Source organism: Gymnoscopelus braueri (genome assembly GCF_963280865.1).
Source record: "Gymnoscopelus braueri genome assembly, chromosome: 7".
In the NCBI taxonomy this organism is placed as follows: domain Eukaryota; kingdom Metazoa; phylum Chordata; class Actinopteri; order Myctophiformes; family Myctophidae; genus Gymnoscopelus; species Gymnoscopelus braueri.
Genome location: NC_137608.1, coordinates 26767133 through 26790177, shown reverse-complemented (window position 1 = coordinate 26790177; position 23045 = coordinate 26767133). Strand labels below are relative to the sequence as shown.

At 43.9% G+C, this 23045-nt stretch overlaps 1 protein-coding gene across 1 annotated transcript in view; it reads left to right on the top strand.

Annotated features, from left to right (window-relative positions):
* The window catches only part of grid2 (glutamate receptor, ionotropic, delta 2), a gene marked incomplete at both ends in the record, with an annotated part of 751979 nt that overhangs the window by 446167 nt on the left and 282767 nt on the right, over positions 1-23045 (top strand). Inside the window, one exon of the mRNA XM_080434189.1 lies at positions 20589-20794. Within this exon, the coding sequence (XP_080290315.1) occupies positions 20589-20794 (206 nt within the window). The remainder of the gene's footprint in view (positions 1-20588; positions 20795-23045) is intronic.

Here is a 23045-nt window from a genome sequence, read left to right as displayed (position 1 = left end):
TCCTCACAACGTTTGAGAGACTGGCAGGTGTTTACAACTGGCCACGACAACAGTGGGCCGTCCGGCTTATTGCTGTACTGACGGGCAAGGCACGAAGTGCTTTCGTAGCTATGGACCCAGCCCACACTCAAGACTATGACAGGCTGAAAGCGGCAGTGTTGAAGAAGTATGAGGTGAACAGAGACTCGTACTGTCAACGCTTCCGTAACCTTGATGTGCTACCGGGCGAGTCACCCCAGGAGCTGTATGCCCGCCTCAAAGACCTCTTCTGCAAGTGGGTTGACTTCTCTTCGTCCACCAAAGATGACATCATGGAGAAGATGGTCCTTGAGCAGTACCTTTGGGTCCTCTGGCCAGAAGTGAGGGTCTGGGTTAAGGAACGTGATCCGGAGACGGCGGCAAAAGCGGCAGACCTGGTCGACACCTACGTCTCGGCACACAAGGGCTCAGAGTATTGCACCACAGACTTCCGGTTGAGGACGCCACAGGGGGCGCCTTCAGAAGGGGGGGGAAATGTCACGGGGCAGCCCGTGCCCTATACATAGATACACTAAGAGGGAAGGGACTATTTGTAGCATATGATTTTTACCTGTATTCAATGTAGAAATGACACAGACTTCAGGGGTTCAAACTTTGTTTATTTAAACACTGTGTATTGGAACTGATCTGAAATGTTTGTTTGTCACCTGGTCTTTCCTCTGCAGTACTGGCACCCCCTGAATCTGACTGGTAACTGCCGAAACAGAGCAGGCTAGTCAATTGGGTTTAAGAAGGGGTGGAACGTGCCATGTGCTGTAGAGGAGGAGGGGTGTTGGACACTGTTAAGGAGCAAAGTATTTCTATGTCTTTTTGAAGTAAATGCAAACCCAAAATGGTGTTTAGTTTAAAGTACAACATCTATTTATGTGGTAGGTTATTTATTCATCAGATAGTTGTAAGCTTGTAGATAAGCTAATCTTGAGGTTAATTGTGTCTGTACTTGTGGTAGGATCCACTCCCTATTTAAGGGAGGCTGCAAGTGACAGTCAGGTAGTTGAACTTGGCAAGCAAAGCGTTAACAGCCGTGAGACAGAGCTGCCAGGGCCCTTAGTTAAGGGATAGCCTGTATACACGAATCCACAGAGCGCTTCCCTGTAGGTATGGCACCGCCCCCTTTAGGTAGGCCGCCATTACTGCGGTGTCAATATCAGTCAGCTGCTACTACGCTGATATTGACACCGCAGTAATGGCGGCGCTACCTAAAGGGGGCGGCGCCATACCTACAGGGAAGCGCTCTGTGGATTCGTGTATATGCAGTCACTGTATGGTTTGTTGTCTTTAGTTATGCTTTAAGTAATTCTATAATTTGTGTAAGTCTATTTTTCCACGTTTTATTTATTTTTCATTATCTACCTGCTGCATATTCGACTGTTTTCCGGAGAATAAAACTCAACGATCTGCAAATTCTGAACTTGTTCGTTTTTGGAGCCTTGGCCGCTTGGTCAACCTTTACAGTCCCTATCATCAGATAGGTCATTTGTTAAATAATAGCCTAAGTACTTGGCCTCATCACAGACTTTAAGGGCAGTACCAGACAGAAAAATACAGGAAATGACAGTTTACTGTCCTCCATACTTCTTATAATCATGATGCTACTCTTCTTTGCATTGCAAATAATGTCACAGTCTGAGCCATATTGAGAGCAGACCCTCAGTAACTGTTGAAGACCAGCACTATATGGACAGAGGATCACCAAATCATCCGCGTACATCAGGTGGTTGATTATTTTGTTACCAACCCAACCGTATCACAGCTGTTCAGCTGCTTAGATAGGTCATCCATTAATAAATTAAAAAGCAAAGAAGCAGAAACACAGTTACCCCATCTAACACTGTGTACTGATGTGCGTACCAAAAAGCCAGGATTCTTATTCAACATGTACTGTAGGAACCCCTCTGTTCTGTAATTTTTTGTGGTTAACAACTTTTCGTGATTAACATGATCAAAAGCTTTAGACAAACCAATAAAACACGTACAAATTGTGGTATTATGCCTTTAAGGCAAAAATACGCCATGTTTAGGTTTAAAACCGAACTGGTTGTCAGAAGTCAGGACAAACCTCTCCAATCTGTTCAGTAGTCCTCTCCAAGACCTCGGATAAAATACTGGCCAAATAATTGGTCGGTAAGTATCTGAGCTATTCAGTTTCCCAGATTTATCTTTAATAATGGGCACTAATAAAACGGATAAATGGAATTTGGTAAAACACTATGAATTAAAAACCCAGTAAAGCAGATAGCAAGTAAGGGACAGAGTTTTCTGCCTGCAAACTTTAGATGCTCAGCAGATATCTTGTCCATATCACACGCCTTATTATCTTTAAGCATCCTGACTGCATCATAGACTTCTTGTGTGGGGAGATATCCTCATTCTTAATGTTGCCCACTATGGAGGAGTTGCTTTGAACACAATTGAACAGCTCATAATAATGTTATTGCCACATCTGAGTAATCTCCTCTGAGCCGGTTACACCATCAATATTTGTTGGCAAAGATGTTTTACAATTATTTCATACTTTGATTTCTTTCCAGAAGTCATTCACATCATGTTTTTGTAGCTTCTTTGCAAGAGTCAGCCCTCATTGAGAGGATATCTCTGCTTTCCGGCAGAAACCAGCTAACTCCAAAATGTTCATTTTTCAGGAAATGACAAAAACAAAACAAAAAGTTGAGTTAGGAGGTTTTGTTCATAATTGATAAGAACAGCTAAATGGACCGCAAAGCTCACAATGAGGTTGGAGGTCAAAAGGGGGTGGAGCCTGGAGTCAGCAAAACCAGCTAACTCCACCCTCCTTTGGTGGACTTAGCTGGTTTAGCAGAAAGTTTGAGGATCCAATGGAGTTAGCTGGTTTTGTTAGAAGTGCTTTTTAATACTTTTCATTGGTTCAAAATGTTTTTAATTACACACAGACGTAAAGGGTGTTCAATAGCACTGATTTATGCGGAAAAGGTTTGCTGGTTTCTGCCGGACAGCAACGATATGAAAAAAAATATATTTGCTCGTTTTTTATGTAAAGGTCCATGTTTTTGTCTGCCTGACTCAACCCAAGCTTTGAAAGCCCTTCTTGCCTCAGCATGAAGTTCACCCACATAATCATTCCAGCCTGGCTTAGCTTTCATGTACATCTTGGTCCTATGTTTATTCAAAGGCCTTCTGGACATAAGGAGGGACTCTACAATGCATTGTTTACCTATCCTGTGGTTTCAATGTACATATTATTTCGATAGGATATAGTTTAGGCAGATGCTAGGTACTTGGTTTACCTGGGATCCTAGTTTCTTGAGGCACTACAGTCTCTCTGCATTCTATGTATGTGATTACCTTGATTATTGTCAGTTGCTGTGCATAAGAGCATCTGCTAAATGCCGGATGTACTGTATATTTATAAAACCCAAAGACAGATCTCCAATCTGGCATTCCTGTTTTGGTCATGTCATTATAGGCGAAAAATTCTCTAAATAAATAGCTAAATAAGCAGATAATACAAGCTCGGATTGCATTGCAACCAGTTTTGAGCTTGTAGGTATAGGCTATTTTCGCTACTTTTGCATGCCACTTAATGTATAACAAAGTATAAAATGGGTCATGCAAATGTATTGGGAAAAACATCAGAACATATGAAGATGAATGCGTTTTCATTTAAATCTAAGAGTGTACTACATGTCTTTGTTGGTCAAGTTTTTTGTTAGTTAGTTAGTTAGTTACTAGAGCATTTACATGCGATTTTACAGGTGGCTACTTGGACCTGGAAAATGGTTTGCTGGAGAAGAATGGGCCAGCCATTTTAAATTCAGCAGCCCTCTGACTGGCATGTAATACATGAAGATTGGACTGGGTACATGAGAGAGGTGGTGAGTAGAGATGCGCGGATGGGTTATTTTGTCACCCAAATCCGCGTTAACAAGTTCATTATCCATCCGCCATCCACCCGCGGTACTTATATCATCCTATTTATAGATCCGCACCAACCGCACCAAATAATTGTTATTTTCCTGACGTTAGTTTTCTTATAAACAGTGTTACTCACCACTGTCGCGATGCAGTGACTGTATACAATCCACAACCATGGTAACAACAAGCGAACGTCTTCATTAAGTTACTTTCGCTTTCAACCACTTTGTTGCCATGTCGGCTTTTTATAAGCTTTTTATAAGCGACTTTTAATATAATAAACTTTATTTATATAGCACCTTTCATGACATAAATGCAGCTCAAAGTGCTTTACAGAAAAAGAAAGAAAAAGTGAAAACAAAACACAAGGCAAAAACAATGCTCTGTGTTGCGACTTTTGGGCTTGTTTGGCACTTGTTTTGGGCTTGTTTTCATAGACCTGGCTACTTATTTCTCTCGCAACCTGGCAACACTGGCTGCCAGCAAAGCAACATGTCGTGAGCGGCTATTTTGTGCCTGGTGTAAAATGACGTAATATTAAAATACTACAAACGCAGACACGGTGAAATTTAGTGCTTTTTAAAAGCTATTATAGGCCTATAGATTGATATCATTAATTTAATTCCCGCATTATTTCACCCGCGGTTTATCCAATATGAATTAATAATTATATTTGATTGACCCAAATCCACCCAAACTGCGGTTAACTGCGGCAACCGCGGCTAAAACCGCGATCCGCGCATCTCTAGTGGTGAGGCTCCCAGAGTGGAGTGCAGAGAAATGATAAGTTTACCAAGGAAGGCTGGAGAGAGGGATGAAGAGAGAGAGAGAAGGGAGGGGATCAAGGACTGAGGTAGCCATAGGGAAGGGAGGGTGAGTAAGAGCAGGTGCGTGGAAAGATTTGGAAATAAAAAATGCAGAGGGGTGTGTGAAGGGACAGTAAGAGAACCAGGGAAGGTTCTAGGAGATGAAAGGCTTTAAAGCTTTTTAACCCTGCTAGCATCAGGCCTCCAAGGATGGCAATGTTGGTCACTCAGGTCCCGGACAACTACAGGCTGGATTGCTATGGAATTTGCTGGGCACCTTCATGCACCCCAGAGGATGAACTCTACTGAGTCACCCCATAGTATACATCTGTACTCCTCCCTCAGTGAATATACAATATATTGCCCCCACCAACAATAGTGAGAGTGCGGGGCTCTCAGTCAGTTCAAACCAGGTGTTGACTCTCTTGGGGCTTTGAGAGAGGGAGAAGATATACAATAGGAAGATACTATAAGAAGATTGGGACATTGAACTGAATATGTGGAAGGCAGTGGGCAGTTAACCAGGCAGAGTTGGAGCCTGAAAACATTTTTTGTTAAAGGTTACATATGTACAGGTTCAGGTCTGGCTCTCTGGAACAAGAGTTCCCTACAAACAGGACTCAACCCATTTGGACTCCCAACCCATAGCATAAGAACCATTTTCTTTAAGGCATATCACAGCTTGGATCAGGGTTAGAGATACACAGGGAATAGTTTCACATAGCCAGTCAATCCGATATCTCCGCTTAGTGATGCGTCTGGTGACATCTTAATTCAATGAAGGGGCTAAAACTGGGTGAAATAATTTGAAAAAAAAAAAAAAAAAAAGCATTGCAGCAGAATACTTATTGGAACTTTGGTTTAAAAAGCAGTAGTTATAGGTTTGTTGCTGTTCCAACCCATACATTGAATTTTGATTTCCTCAGTTTTATAAGTAGGCAGGGATCTCTCAATGTCTGACCACAGGGAAAGCAAACGGTGAGGAAGTGCTTCTACAGGGAAAGTGGAAAATATGTTATGCTATTTCAATTTAAAAAGTCGTGATTATAGTCTCGGGAGAAAAACTGTGTGTGTGTGTGTGTGTGTGTGTGTGTGTGTGGGGACACCTTTAAAAGTTTAACAAGGTAAAAGGCCTTGGAGGAACAGAGTGAGATAGAAGTAATAACTGATTTATTTTCCTTTTTTTATGTGATAACTGACAATAGACACTGTCCCTCACAACCAGAATATATTTTGGCATCCTGGTGACCTTGCAAAACACAAAATTACAGAAACATGGACAACGCTGTAATGGTGGGGTTGGAATGATGATATTCTGCTCCGCTGAAGGATGAATACACTACCTGAAAAGGCTGTCTATGTCCATCTGATTGTGAAATCAGATGATTAAATTATATATGCCATGGCCTGTAGCATAGAACGACAAAGAGCGGACGGTGAGAGATGCTATTATACCTTGTGGTAAACAACTTATCTCTTATTCTCTGAACGAAACATAATTCATAAGTAGTTTCATTCTCCTCTCATATCATGGCTACAGAGCTTGGCTAGACCATATCCAAAGTATGAAAGCACTGAACATGACCCTCTGACTGCTGGAAACTAATGTCCTACACGATTATATAAACAAGATATAAAGTATTAAAAGTCATACTATCAAAAGCAACATCAACTTCACAAAGTTATGTAAAAATGACATGGAATAGACACTTTGTATGGGCAACACAATGGTGACAATAGAGGAAGTAACCAGAAGAAGGATATTGGCTCAGACTTTCGACAAAACTACAGATGTGTCTTCAGTGCACACTTCTCTCCTCATAGTGTAGCGGCTAATTGCATGTTTGCACCAAAATCTTTCACAAGTGGAAACAAGTACCAAACTGTGCACAACAACTACTCTGCTTGTGGTGAGGCAGACTCCTTAGGGTTCTTAGCCACTCAAAAATCAAGATGGCTGCCACATTTCCAAGATGGCCACCCGTTAATACTATTTTGGGAGCAACTTGGTGTAGAATTGTTAAATATTAATGATCTTGCTATCAAATTATACATATTTGACCACAGAGAAGCCAGATGTATACCTCTAGAGAGGCTAAGAAGCTTCATTCAACCGTGCTTGCCCATACCGGGGGATGTGCACACCCAAACTATAGTATGTGAAAACTTGAGACTTGGGACTGACCTCTGAATGAAGAAGGAAATAATATAATAGAAAGGGAATACAAGAGCGTGGGAGGAAGGAGGAGGTGAGAGGGAGGGGTAGAAGAGTATGATAAATGGACTGCATTTATGTACTATAGTACCTTTCTATTCTTTTCAGCCACTCAAAGAGCTTTACAATGCACTTCACATTCACCCTTTCACACACACCACAACAGCACAGAAACAGCGTTACACATCATTACATGCTAATGTGGTACACGTTCACACACCGACAGCGGAGGCAACCATGCAAGGCACCAACCTACTCATCGGGGGCAGTTAGCGACTCAGTGTCTTGCTGAAGGACACTTCGGCGTTAAGCCAGAAGGAGCCGAGGGTTGAACCGGAAACCTTTCCGGCTCCCAGGTGGCTGCTCTACCTCCTGTGCCACTGCCGCCTAAAGGGTAGAAATGATGAAGTCAACAGGGAATAGCAGGGGAGTTGAGCAGGAGGCAAGGCAGGTTGGGTGGGTTACGGTCGGGTCGGGTAGACAGATGGGCGCTTGGGTGGAGGAGGCAGGATGGGGAAGAAGCCAAAACAAGAGACAGGTGTACAGAAAGAGACAGGTACCGGATGACATGCAGAGAAAGCCGGGGAAGTTTTACAACAGAGGGAGGTTTTGCAAGTCAAGCAGGAGAGAGAGAGAGAGAGAGAGAGAGAGAAGGAGAGAGAGGAAAGGGAAGATATCTAAAGAGGGAGTGTTTGAAAGATGGGGCAGAGGGAGGGGAGGAGGAAGCTCGCAGCAGGTAGACAGGGCCATGTTTCAAAAGGAAAGCCAGGGGAAAGGGGATGCGGGGAAGGCAAGCAGGTGAGGAGACAAGGGTAGGTTTTTGAACACAGACAGAGCAGCGCTGAGCCGGGGAACACGCAGGTGAAATCCCTGTGTGCTGTCAGTGGCTACAATACATTAGCTCACAGCTTTTCTCTGTGAGCCAAGTGCTTGGAGGATGGATGGCAGTGTAGGAATGGGCAGAGAGAAGTTTATCACCCAACTGGTCTACTGTACCTTTTTTTTTTTTTACTGTTTGTTTTATACTGTGAGTGCATCATGTAATGCATTTTCTGCTGCCATATTTCTGCTGCCAAGAGAAAAATGTTTTCTTCACATTTCAGAGTAATTGCAACGAGGCTGAGGTTGAGGTCGACATTGTTGACCTAAATATTAATTAAAAAAATAAACGGAGTAGTAATGCCAACACACTCAACCTCATTCACAAAACATGTGTACCCAAGACTGTTTCCACAAACATAGTGAATTCCCCCTGAATTTATTCTTTGGTTTAAACAAAAGAAACAACATGCTAACTTGGCTTCAACTTGGAATTGTCTTATTCTTTATGCAAAATGTATTACAGTATTACATCGTATTAACAACCAAATATATCAGACCATTAGGCTTCTGATTATTATGTTATTATTGTGCCATGCCCACACTGCTTCTGTCACAGAGTGCATGGTGCACAGTGCACACCATAAGTGACAGTCAACGCATTGTGCCAAGAGGTGAAGGACTACAAAGATAGAGCTAATGATGCAATGTAGGTTGAGGGGGGGAAATATTACGTGCATAAAATTACAATATATTAATTTGACCCCGCCTTCCTATGTGTCCAATGCCCGACCTCTGGATTTGTTCTGGATTTGTCCTGATTGTCCTGATAGGAGATAAGGGGCCATAGCAGAGCTGGTTGATTGGTATGAACTGACCAACATTGGCATCCTTAGTTTCTTGGAAAGAAACTGTTGAGATGGCGGGTGTTTATAGTCTTAATAGACCAGCACCATCTCCCAGATGAAGTTTCCTCAAACAGATGGCCCCCTTCCTGCCTGCTTGCCTGTGCAAGGTCGGTATCCCACTCTAGTCTTCTCCATGGTGTTGAAATTCCTTAATTGAGGGCATTCAGCAGCCAGTCAACCCACTCAGCATTTTGGAGGTGGTCCTTTGGAACTAAACCACATGATGAGGATGTGAGGAAGCTTTTGATTTAGAATCACTTCATTACTCTTTAATGGTGGTTACAGTATAAAAGCTCATGTACAGCATTGTGGATGTCACAGTTGTGGATAGTGTCAATTGTATTTATTTATTTTATTTTTATTGAAATTGTGTGTGGTTAGGTGAAGTCCCATTGTCTATGACCGCCTATGTTCCATTACATTTCATGCTGTCAAGATTTTCATGTTATAATGTATCGGATAGATTTGACCTGTTAAACCCATAATGCATTAGTTAGGTTCATAGAGTGCATTATTGCATTACAAACAGTTGGATTTCTTATCACATTTAATGTGCACATCAATTAATGCTGTACAGGTTAGATTTATTATTACTATTATTCAATAGTTTGTCTGAGTCTGAGATATATGGAGTCGTTTCCTACAGTCATTTAATGGAGCAGGTGTTTGTGGAGCATTTTAAAGCATTAGACATACTGTACAACAATTAGCACCAGGAGCCATGGTGGCTAAAGGATTTACCATGGCAAATAAAACCATGCCAACTCCCCAGTCAATCAGCAGGCAAACAGAAAGGTAAATACAAAGACAGACTGGCAGACGGACGGACGGACGGACGGACGGACGGACGGACGGACATACAGACAGGTATAGGGACGCAAAGACACCTGCCTGCATCTTCCAGATGCAGAGGATGAAAAGAGAAAATGGGGCAGTCAAGAATTAATCTGTAGAACAAGCACGACAAGCAATAAAATGCAAGCTGCGATGCTCCTCGGGTTTACAGCTCGCTTGTTGACAAAGGCTTTTGATTCCATGATTTACAAAGGTTTCTCACTGCAGAGGTTATAAATCAACTGTTATAAATTGTTGATCTAGCTTGGCACCGTTGATTCTTAGCACGGTGTGCTTCACAATGATTTATACACTATAACCTCAACAAAAAACACTGTCTGCTTACACTAGTATAAATATGTGGTGTGTGTTTGTGTATGTGTGTAGAAGATGTTTCCATGTGTGGTGAGTTGTGTGTTGAGTGAACAAGACAATGATGGACTGTGAGCCCAGGTTTTTATACAGACACTGGGTGCAAATTCCGTGCATGCGCGTCAATGCATGTGTATGCATCGACGTATGTTTGTGTGCAAGCCCCCAAACTTCTTTGTGTTTTATCTACAGTAGTAAGTTTGCTTCGTTGCCCGGTGTCCTCCTGGGGTCTATACTTGGTCCCCTCATGTTGTCCCTTTACACCAAATATCGTCATCGAAAATAGCCAACATACAAGTTCACAAAGACGTAACACACACAAATACATAATATACAAGCTCACAACACGTCTTGTATATTAGCTGTTTCTGGCAAATTTTCTGCAAATATACACCTATTGTGTCATGCCCAGAATAGTGATGCTAGGGTGCATGCAGTTAACAGCTGGTGTGTGTTGTTCATTGCAAGTTACTCTAATCTCAGTGATGATGTGGAGGGTGGTGGCTGCAATAACTTTGATTGTAATTAGACTCATCCTGTTTTGAGCTTCGTGGACAGATTGGAAGCAGCCTTGTTTGGTTAAGATGCCATCTCATCATCTCTGCTCGCTCCTGTCTCCTCCTCACCTTCAGGCACACACGTACGTACGCACACACGCACGCGTATGTCACACCCTTAAAACTCAGCAGCACACGGTGTTAAGTAAAGTTAGTGTTAAATACGCCAGAGCAGAGAGGTGAGGTGGGGACAGGAACATTATGCCCTGGCTTTATAGGGCCATAATGTGAGCGATTTAATGAACAGCTCAAATTGGCACATACACTCATCTTTACACACACAGTCACACACACACACACACACACACACACACACACACACACACACACACACACACACACACACACACACACACACACACACACAGATGCCCATAGGTCCAGAGGACGACAGCTGGGCAGGGCCCAAATCTGTTTACAAGGCAGTTTTGAATAAGAACAGAGGCATTTGTGTGTGTGAGTGTGTGTGTGTGTGTGTGTGTGTGTGTGTGTGTGTGTGTGTGTGTGTGTGTGTGTGTGTTCCAGAAGGATAGCGAGAGCGAGACAAGCTGTTGTGCTGCGCTCTCTGTTGTGTTGGTGTGTGCAGTGTATTTCCTGTTTCTGCTCCCTGACTTCCTGTTAATTTCTTCAATCAGGGAAAGGGTAATGATTTGGCGTCCTACACACACACACACACACACACACACACACACACACACACACACACACTCTCTCACTCTAATGTGTCTTGGTGAACTTCCATTCACCTTTTGAACTCATAACCCATCTAACAATGTTATGTTCAGCAGCATCATTCTGTTCGCATGTGCATTTTTCTTTCCATGCACCACTGCTGCTGTTGGCATTATGTTTCTCTAAATTTGCATCCCTCTGCGCTGTCTTTCCTTTTTAGCCCACCAATTTTGTGTTCAACATTGTCACGCCATTGCCCCTGTGAGTGCCCTGGCCCTTGACAAACTCTAATCAATCTATTTAATTGCTCTAACAATGACAGTGACAATGACGACAATGTCATCTGTTACCATCAAATAGACCATTAAGTGCCTGCTTTACATACCTACATACTCACACACACACACATACACACACACACAGACACACACACACACACACACACACACGCACACACACACACACACACACACACACACACACACACACACACACACACACACACACACACACACACACACACACACACACACACACACACACACACACACACACACACACTCTCATACATCATTAGCGGACTGCGTCAACCATAGTACATTAATTAGGATTACCTTGACCTGCGGTGTAGCTCATTAAGAACAGAACGGCCCAGATATTGGAAACTATGTTACTAGCGTCTTGAGGTTTGTTTTTAATAGAGATCATTGCAGCAGTCTTTCTTTGCAGTCTGTTCTAATGTCTAGGACTCACATAATGACCTTTGGGCAGTTAATTCAAAAGCTGACACTTTTTGCATCTTATCGACAGAATGTGGATGTTGTCAAGTCGTGGAAACGGACCATGTGCAATTTCGAAATAAATTAAAACCGATATAGTGGCATAATTTTCAAAATAATCACAATTCCAACTGCCACTTACACTAGCTTGGTGTAGGGTTTTTAGACACGTAAATCAGGTGGGTTTCTCTGTAATTGCACATCCATAGTAGAAACTTGACCACAGTACTCACAGACTCCACGAGACAGGGATAAGGTTAGTGGAGCTTTACTGAAGTCCAGCTCAGTTACAAAGATGCATATAAACAAAAAACAAAATATAAAGTCCTTGTTGTCCAAAACAGGTTATAACATCCACAAAAAACACCCGAAAATACGGTCAAAACTGTTAGTTTCCTGCGCTCCAAACTAGCGTCTTACAAACATTTTCTCTCATTAATTCCCTCGTCAACTTAAGCCGTCACAGCTGCGCTCAGCATAATAATTAACTCAACTGTAGGGGGCGCACTTTACCAAATTACAGTAGACAGTTCTATCCAAACACAAACCCAACACAGCAAGACAATAAGGGAATAGAAATAATGTGAATTAAATACAGTTCCTAAATTGGCTCTTACATTACCGGCCCCTAATTGAGTAGGCAGGATGCATATCAATTACAAAAAACAAATAAAATTACATTTCAAGAGCCAAACTCAACAATCAAGTACTGTTCAATGTTCTTTACTCATTGTCCTTTTTTCTTCTTTTCTTATGTCTTTTTTCCTTATTTTCTTTTTATAAATCAGCTTCACAAAGCAGGCAAAGCTTGGCAATAGGCCTCTCCAAGGTATTGGTCTTTGTCTTAATCAGGACTCTGCGGACCAGACCGTGTTTGTCTGGAATAGTCTTTAGAACCCTGCCCATGACCCATGAGTTGCGGGGGGCAGAGTCGTCCACAATCAGCACAACGTCGTTAGGTGCTAGGTTTCGCTTGACTTGAGACCATTTTTGGCGTTCTTGGAGTACTCTTTGGCCCACCGCTTCCAGAACAAGTCGGCAATATACTGAGTCTGCCTCCAACGTCGACGAGCGTACAGATCTGCTGTCTGGAACAGCCCTACAGGCATCAACGGCTGTTTTTTCAACAACAACAGGTGATTGGGCGTCAGGGGCTCAAGATCATTGGGATCATCTGACGACGTTGTGATGGGCCTGCTGTTAATGATGGCTTCAGCTTCACATAACACTGTCTGAAGGCACTCATCGTCAAGTGTCTGCTGTTTCAATACAGAGCTGAGGACTTTTCTCACGGTACGGATTTGCCTCTCCCAAACTCCGCCATGGTGAGAGCCGCTGGGTGGATTGAAAATCCATTGGATTCCTCTCTGCATAAGGGAGTCTTCAATTTTCGATTGGTTCCACTGCTGGATGGATTCGCGGAGCTCCCGCTCGGCTCCAACAAAATTGGTGCCGTTGTCCGATCGAATTATCTTCACTTGTCCTCTTCGACACACAAACCTGCGCAGTGCATTTATGCACGAGTCCGTGTCCAGGGAGTGTGCAACCTCTATATGTACGGCTCTAATAGTTAGGCAAGTAAAGAGCACTCCGTACCTTTTCACAACACTGCGACCTCTTTTGACCTCCACAGGGCCAAAGTAATCGACCCCCACGTTTGTGAAGGGGGGTTGGTCAGGCAGCACTCTGTCGGGCGGCAAGTTGGACATCTTTTGTTCCCCAACTTTTCCATGGTGTCTGCTACAGACAACGCACTTCGTAAGGAGTCTTCTTATTGCCGAGTTCGCTTTGGGAATCCAGTAACTTTGTCGTAATTCTGAAAGCATATAATTTCGGCCGGAGTGTCCAATCCTCTCATGGATGTCTTGCAGGATGAGAGCAGCAATGTGCATGTCTTTAGACAAAATGACCGGATGCATGGCATCTTCCGGCATTGCAGAATTGCATAGCCTGCCTCCGACTCTGAGCATGCCGTCTTGCAGGACAGGATCCAACTTGTAGGTTGGACTACCTCTTTTGACACTGGATCCTTGTTGCAGAGCAGTTAGTTCTTCGCAAAATCTTTGCCGTTGACTGAAGAGGATAATTTCTCTCTCTGCATCTGCTAAGTCCTTCACTGTCAGAGACTTTCTTTCCAGTGTTCTCTTGTAGTCACACATGGTCTGCTCCACTGCATCTTCCAGCGTTGCTGCATCAGTGGTTGTCTGACTCATGGTATTTCTGATCTCCTGTCGTTTTTTACTAAGCTGCTGAAGAATCTGTTTGAGCTTGAGCAGCCATGCAACGGCTTTCTTCAGTCGATACCATCTGGAATGGTGCTGAATCAGTCTGCTCACAGGACTTTCCGTTGTGTGAGTTAGGTTCACGTTCACTGTGACCGACTTCCTCAGTTCAATATCATCAAGCTGGACCTGTTGTAGGTCAGGGCGTTCAGGCCACTGTTCTTCTGGTGTCTGGAAGTAAGATGGTCCATTGATCCAACTGTGGTTCTTCAAGAAGTTCTCTGCTGTTTGTCCGCGTGACGCACAGTCAGCTGGATTCAGTGAGGAGTTGACGTACCTCCACTGTGTTGGTCTTGTGCTATCTCTGATTACAGCAACTCTGTTAGCGACAAAGGTTTTGAAACGTCTTGTTTCGCTTTCAAGGTACCTTAGTACTGTAGTACTGTCGGTCCAGAAGACTGAGTCCAGCAAATCCAGTTGAAGTTCCTTTTTCATCATCTTGTCCATTTTTACAGCTACGACAGCTGCTGTCAGTTCCATGCGTGGGATAGTGGTCTGTTTTAGCGGTGCCACCCTAGACTTTCCCATTAAGAAAGCGCAGTGGGACTGTCCGTCTTCATCAACAAGTCGCAAGTACGACACCGTTCCATATCCATGCTCACTTGCATCAGAAAAATTGTGTAGTTGGGCCGTGGTGTTAGACCCAAAGCCAGTAGGCTTGATAGACCTCCTCACACTGAAGTCAGACAGCTGATGGAGGTCATTCAACCACTTCAGCCACTTCTGTGCAAGCGCTTCTGGGACATTTTCGTCCCATCCTAGTTTGTCTTTGCACGTTTGTTGGAGGAGCATCTTCGCAGGGAGGGTGAGTGGCGCCAGAAAGCCTAAAGGGTCGAAGATTGAGCATACGACTGAAAGGATTCCACGCCTTGAGAGTGGCTTGTCTTTGGTATTGATGGTGAACCTGAACGAATCGTCTTCAGTGCACCATTGTACACCAAGGGCCCTCTCCACAGGTAGAACATCCTGACTCAAGTCCAGGTTCTTGAAGTCCTTTGCCCTCTCCTCTTCTGGGATCAATGACATCAGCCCACTTCGTTAGACGAAACCCTCCAGTAGCACATAGCGCCGTGAGTTCTTGAACCAGCACGACAGCTTTCTCTTCACTTGGAACAGACTTTAAGCAGTCGTCAACGTAGAAGTTTCTGAGAACAGTGTCAACTGTCTCAGTCGATGAGTTGCTTCTGTTGTCTTCGGCTGTCTTTCTCAGTGCAAACGTTGCACAGCTGGGGGACGACTTAGCACCAAAGGTATGTACCACCATCTTGTACTCCACAAGGTTCTCTGTGAGGCATCCCTGAGGCCACCACAAAAAACGCATGAGGTCCGTGTCTTCATCAGGTACCCTTACCTGGTAGTACATTGCTTCGATGTCAGCCATGACTGCAACATGTTCCTGTCGAAATCTCAACAACACTCCGACAAGTGAATTTGTTAGGTCTGGACCTTGGAGTAGTACGTCGTTCAATGAAGTTCCTTGAAAGGAAGCAGCGCAATCGAACACGACTCGCAGCTTCTTCTTCTTAGGGTGGTATACCCCATGGTGGGGAATATACCAGGCTCTGCCATCTTGACGGCTATGTTCGGCGTCGCGTACTGGAACTGCATGACCTTTAGCCATCATGTTGCTCATGAAGGTTGTGTATTCTTCATGGAACTCAGGATTCTTGGCGAGTTTCCTCTTCAAGTTGACTGCACGCTGCAAAGCAACACTTCGATTGTTTGGCAAGTTGAGTGTTTGCTTCTTTACAGGTAGGTTGATGTAATAGTGCCCATCAACATGACGAACAGAACTTGTCATCTTGTCCATGAACTGATGGTCCTCCAAAGACATCTCCACGTTGTCATCACAGTTCCTCTCAGGAAAGTCGCGGTTGTATAGCTGTATGGTTAACTCCTCTATACTCTGCAGAGATATCCGATTAACAGAGAACCATTGCCGTTCATCATTTTCAGAATTGACATCGTTGTGTTCTTTCAGTGGCCCGTTTATGACCCAGCCAAGGGCAGTCCTCACAGCATAGGGTCCGTTGCCCTGACTGTTTATTACAGTCCATGGCTCCATTGCCTTGTGGGCGTTGGTCCCTATCAGGAGCCCCACTTCGGCATCAATGTATGGCAGTTTCACATCTCTCAAGTACGGCCATCTGTCTACATCCCTCTGCAAAGGAATGTTCCGTCTGCTCACTGGTATCTCCTTCTGTGTGAACACTTTGGGCAAGTCTATGAAGTTGTCTTCTTCTAGACCGCTCACTTCCATATCCGAGAGCACGTGACTGTCAATACTCCCCTTCAGATTCATGGTTTGCAGAATAATCTCTGTCTTTCTGCCAGTGAGGTTTAGCTGCCTGGCTAGGTTTTCGGTGCAAAATGTACCTGTACTGCCCGGGTCCATAAAGGCATAAGTCTCTACTGTTTTGGGACCTTTCTTGGATTTGAAACGGACAGGTACAATAGCAAGGATACCGTCCCCGTTACCGGCCCCAGTGTACGCACTGGTTTCTTTGTGTACAGACACAACGGCACTCGAGACTGCTTGATCTGTCTCACCGTTGTCAATTCTCTCACTGGAGCTATGTTCTGGCTTGGAGATATGGAGCAGACTGGGGTGTTTCCCCGAGCACACTTGACACGTCGCCTTCTTTTTGCACTCTTTGCTGCGATGACCCTTAACTAAACAGCCAAAACAGAGTCCAGATTTTTTCAAAAATTCAACTTTGTCCTTGTGTGGTTTGTCACGGATGGAGTGACAGATTTCCAAAGCATGGTTCTTCTCACAGAATAGGCAAGGTTTGACAAGGGCAACATTTGCAGGGGTAGTGTCATGCTTTGCCTTAGGAGTAGGCAGTGCCTGTTCTTCCCTTGAGACAACATTTGTTGCAAAGCTGCTCCTTTTAGTTTCCTCTTTCTTGACACCTTTCCCTGCTGCTTTGTTCTTGTCTCTTTTTTCGGTATTCGGCCCATCATCTGCAATATTCCCGAAGAGCGGGTCCATGATGACTTTAGCCTGTCTTTCAATAAACTTGACCAAGTCGAAGAACTTGGCTCTTCCATGCTGTCTCTCTTGGAGGTCGAAAGCAGCACCTCTCCATCTCTCACGGATCTTGTATGGGAGTTTTGATATGATGGTTCTCATGTTTACAGGGTTGTCCATCTCATCCATGTAGTTAATGTCCTCCATGGCGTTGCGACATGACACAAGAAACAGTGAGAAGGAGTTCAGTGACTTGCCATCTTCTGACTTTATCTGAGGCCATTGGAAAGCCTTCTCCATGTAAGCCGTGGCAATCTTTAACTCATTCCCATAATGATCTCTGAGTAGCTTCATCGCCTCTCTGAAACCTCGCGTGGGTGTCATATGTTGACAGCTCCTGATGAGATCTCTCGGTTCCCCCCTAGTATACTGTTCTAGGTAATAGAGTTTGTCAGCATCGCTCTGAGTCTTTGATTCAATGGCGTGTTCAAACGCTCTCAGAAAAGATCTGTACTGGAGTGGGTCGCCATGGAACACTGAAACGTCTACTTGAGGAAGGTGAGAGAGCTGTTGTTGCATAGCGAGCATCTCCGTAATGTCATTCTGTTTCTGCATTACTTTGAATATGTTTCCCATATCATCATTGCTCTGTCGCTCACCCTCAGTGCGCTCTTGCTTCGGTGGCTGATCATGACGTGTCGTAGACCTGACATTAGCAAAGGCAGGTATATTTGACTGTGGCACTGGGCCTGTCATTCTGTGTCTGACGTCAGGGAAGACAGGTACATTTAACCATGGCACTGAGTCCATCGCTCTTTGTGGCTGCCTAGGAGTAAATGTAGCACCCTCTTCAGGCTTCACCTGTGGTTTGATGTCATGCTGTGGGGATTCAAACTCTGAATAAACCTTGATTTTGGCAGTAGACTCTGCAATAGCAGTTTCCATTTCTAACTGTGCCATCTTAGCTTTTAGCTGTGCTTGCTGGATTTCCATTTCTTGTTGCAACTGTGCTTGTTGTATTTCCAAGTCTTGTTTTTGCTTCATGGCAGCTGCCTTAGCTACTAGTGCAGCTCTGTTGGCTTCTTCTTTTAAACGAGCCGAGGAAGCAGCTGAAACACGGGACAGACGGGAAAGACCACTGACAGACCCTGGTCCATTACCAGATTTGTCCGTTCTATGTTTTGATGAGACCACGGAAACACTGTCCGAGGGGGTCACTTCTTTGTCACATTTCTGTGCCATCTTAAGTCGTCTTTGTTTGGCCGCCTCCACCCATTCCTCTGTTCTTTTAACTAAGTCAGAGAAGTATTCCAGCTTTGGTTGAAACCATTGTTCTTGGTCTGCATGTTGTTCCTCCTCTATCATGAAAGGCAGCACAGCTTTGTTTGCTTCAATGAACTCCTCCAGCATTTGTTGTAGGTTTTTTAAGAGTACTTCTTCAATATCCTCCACATTGCAGTCATGTTCCATAAGCACATCAATTTCTTTCTCCTTTACAGTCATCACTCTGACCTTGTATCTCCTTGCATTCATGAGCCTGTGTAGCTTGTCTTCCACATACTTTAGAGTGTACTTTGGTTCCCTCTTGTGGTCAGGCTCAGGCACTGCACCACTCTCCTCCTCATGCTCTTGCATCATACTCTCGTCTGCCATAGTGACGTCACCAACAGTCACGGTAAAACGAGTGGCTTAATAAACTTCACAAATCGAAGTGATCTTCACTTAAAGCAGTCACAAGTTTCAAAAAGTTGTTTAAGACTTGCTGCTGGCTGTACAGAAGATGTTTTCTGGCACTTTCTTAGCGTTTTCCATCCATAAGGATACAGTTTTGACTTGATATAGTGGCATAATTTTCAAAATAATCACAATTCCAACTGCCACTTACACTAGCTTGGTGTAGGGTTTTTAGACACGTAAATCAGGTGGGTTTCTCTGTAATTGCACATCCATAGTAGAAACTTGACCACAGTACTCACAGACTCCACGAGACAGGGATAAGGTTAGTGGAGCTTTACTGAAGTCCAGCTCAGTTACAAAGATGCATATAAACAAAAAACAAAATATAAAGTCCTTGTTGTCCAAAACAGGTTATAACATCCACAAAAAACACCCGAAAATACGGTCAAAACTGTTAGTTTCCTGCGCTCCAAACTAGCGTCTTACAAACATTTTCTCTCATTAATTCCCTCGTCAACTTAAGCCGTCACAGCTGCGCTCAGCATAATAATTAACTCAACTGTAGGGGGCGCACTTTACCAAATTACAGTAGACAGTTCTATCCAAACACAAACCCAACACAGCAAGACAATAAGGGAATAGAAATAATGTGAATTAAATACAGTTCCTAAATTGGCTCTTACAACCGATTCACCCCCTCTCTATGCAACGTGGTCAGCGCTGAGTTGACAGCTCAACACGGGCACTTGCTCGGCTAATGCCTCATGGGGCTCAAGGCTGCTGCTTTCAGTGTGCTTGCCTTGTTGTTCAGTTTCCACGTTGAGTCGAGAACATTCACATTCCGTTGTCATCGATATAGGACACAAAAGGTCGCTTTTGCCATCAGCATCTGGACGCCAACGGTACGTACCTGCCTTTTTGATACACAAGAAAGATGAAACTTTGCTCTGTCTTGCGTACTCTACCACCACCAACACATCTTATCAAAGTGGGTGGACGCAGTAGAAATTGAAAGTGAAACCTTTGCCCTGACAGATGCCAGAGCCTAACAATAAGCTATATCTGTATATAACATCCTGTGTTTCATACTAATGCCACGGTTGCCACTGTTCTGCTTCATGATACGTGTACAAGTGCATTCATCTGACCACCTGTTTTTGGTTCACTCAACATCGTGTGCAGTGCAACATTTTACAACAATACATTACTTTTTATACTACTTGAACAGAAGGCCAGGTATGCCAACAGAAGGCCTTGAGATTCATGAGGCGTGTCCCAGCAAGCCACTAAGTGAGTAAGTGCCCGCGCTGAGCAGCCGATGGTCTTGCACATCAATGTCCAAGTAGGGTAGCCATGGTGGGCACATTGCGTTATCCAAAACGAGCACTCATTTCCCTCCCCCCCCGTTTTGGCCAACCCCCTGCCATCCTAGGAAAATAGATAATGCATACTTTTTGTTGAGTATCAAAGGCCTACTTCGTCGTATTCTCTGTTTTAGCGAAAGTGGTTAAGTGTGTCTGTGGATTTTCATAAATATTGAACCAATGAAAAGTATTAACAAGAGCTTGTGACTAAATAACAGGTAATAACATTTTATTTTTTTTTCTGCCCGACAGCAACGATATGCTACAGTATGTCAAACTTCCGAAAACATCAACTGCGCTGCCAACGAATATTAGCGTTAGCCACCTCAACCCACCCCCCTCACCACCCCACCCCAGCCCCAGTCAGTGAACTGTAACATCCCTGTGTCTACTTCCCAGATATCCGTGGCATCGAAGACTTCCTGGACCGGACCTCTCAGCAGGGAATGGATGTGTCGCTGCAGAAGGTGGAGTCCAACATCAACATGATGATCACCAGCCTGTTCAGAACCATGCGGGTGGAGGAGCTGCACCGCTACAGAGACACGCTGCGCAGGGCCGTGCTGTTCATGAGCCCCGCTACTGCCAAGGCTTTTATCACTGAGGTATGGAGGAGAGCTTTTATGAGTTCATGCACACACACACACACACACACACACACACACACACACACACACACACACACACACACACACACATTCATACACATGCACGCATACACACGCACGTGCGCACACACACACACACACACACAAACACACAAACACACACACACACTAACGGGGCCATCACACCGAGACGCAACGCTGCAGGCACGGACGCTTCAGAAACACCTTGGCAAAACACTTCGGGCAAAACAGCATGACGTGCATGTGGAGTGGGGTATCTATGCGCAACACAGTGATATGATACGATATGATATGATATGATATGATGAAATGGATTCAGGCAGACGTGAAGCTCTTGCCATTGCTGTGCTATTGTGTTGTATTGTAGTAAGTGTCATCGTACAGTACTTAAATACAGCTAATATAAACCTTTCGTCTGCATTTGCCATTGTCCCTCTGTTCGTACGGACAATAGGTTCCTACACTACCGGCATCACCATAGGAAGCCACGGGATGCCACTAGCTGAGTTGTGTAGGCGTGGGCTCTGATGACAGCAAGTCCCGGGTTCAATTCCCGAGCCCGGCGACAGCCTTGCTGCCTGTCACTCCGTGTCCTGTCTCTATATACTCTACTATCCAATAATAATATATATTTTTTAAATAAGATGCCAGGACGTGGTAAAGTACTAAAACTGTCCTCTCGCTTGATTTGATTGGCTGCCTGGGCCAATGGTTGACATTAATTAGTGCTGAGTGGTGCAACTCTGTGCTTAGAGTTTAGGAGTATTTGAACTTTGATGTGTGTCTAAAAACCGCTAGAAAAATGCCACACTCAAGGCACGAGAGGAGCACACACCAGGCATGCTGTACCATAGGAAAACAATGGCGTTACTGGCGATGAGTTTCTAATGACTCATCTCGGTGTGATTGCCCCCTAACATGGACTAACAGGCATTCATGTAGCTATAGGGAGGGACACACAACACATTGCAGTGCCGTGTGGGTGTTCTGATATACTGTACGCACACACATACACACATGTGAACACTGTACACACACAAACACTAATGTCGGATTTATACTTGGATGGTGCCGATCTAAGCTAACACGACGCGTTGTGAAGCTTGTAGATCGTCTATTTTCGGTGCGAGACACCCACACCAAACTAAATATAACTGAGGCATATCTCACTGAAGCGCGTATGCATGTATAACTACATGTCTAGAGGCATACAGCACATTGCAATGTTGCTCATACAGTTAATTACTGTGTATGAACAGGTAAATGATGTGCATTTCCTCAGGCCATCTCACGATAGCATGTGGACAATCATGCCTGTAACCATGGTAACAGGGTACAGACAAGTTGACACTTCTTCCAGTTGAAAACGTTGTGTGAAGCAGCATGTACTGTATCAACAGCAGCATACTGTGATGCTGCCAGTAACTACACAGTGAAATCCTTACTGTGGCAATGTAACCGGATACAGATACATTATTCTGAATGAACAGATTCATACAAATAATTTAAATAAATGAATGCAATGGGAAGTGTGTGTGTGTGTGTGTGTGTGTGTGTGTGTGTGTGTGTGTGTGTGTGTGTGTGTGTGTGTGTGTGTGTGTGTGTGTGTGTGTGTGTGTTGATATTAAATAATAATGATTATTATTATTGTCAATATTAAATAATAATGATTATTGTTATTATTATGTTAATTAACACTCCTTAACACAGTATAGCCACAGATACAAATGCAGTGTACCCACAAACTTTGATATTGCATATTCTTATAGGAACAGTACCATGCGTGTTGTCTGTGTGGTTCAATGTTGAATGTTTGCCTTTGGGTAAGATTTATAATCTATTATTCGAGAACCTTCTCAAAGCTATGATGGCTGTTGTTCTAATTCATTACCTACAGTGAATGTATCTATGTACGTGTGGTCTGGAATACTAAGTATACCCTCATACACAATAGACTATATAGTAGTAGACTCATTATCTGATAGCCTGAGAGTAAATGCTTTCAAAGGAGTAAACCTAGTACAATGCTGTACTCACTTTATGTGCAAATAACACTGTACTTAAGACTCCTGTGTGTTTGTCTAAACTAAAGATTCTAATCTGTATACTGATAACTGCAGTCTACTTAAAGCAGAAAATTATCCTCAAACATCCTAGAGGTATGGAAAATGTATTTCTTCCCCTTTTCACCTGTCCATCTGTGTGACACCATGTATTGGGGAAGTGG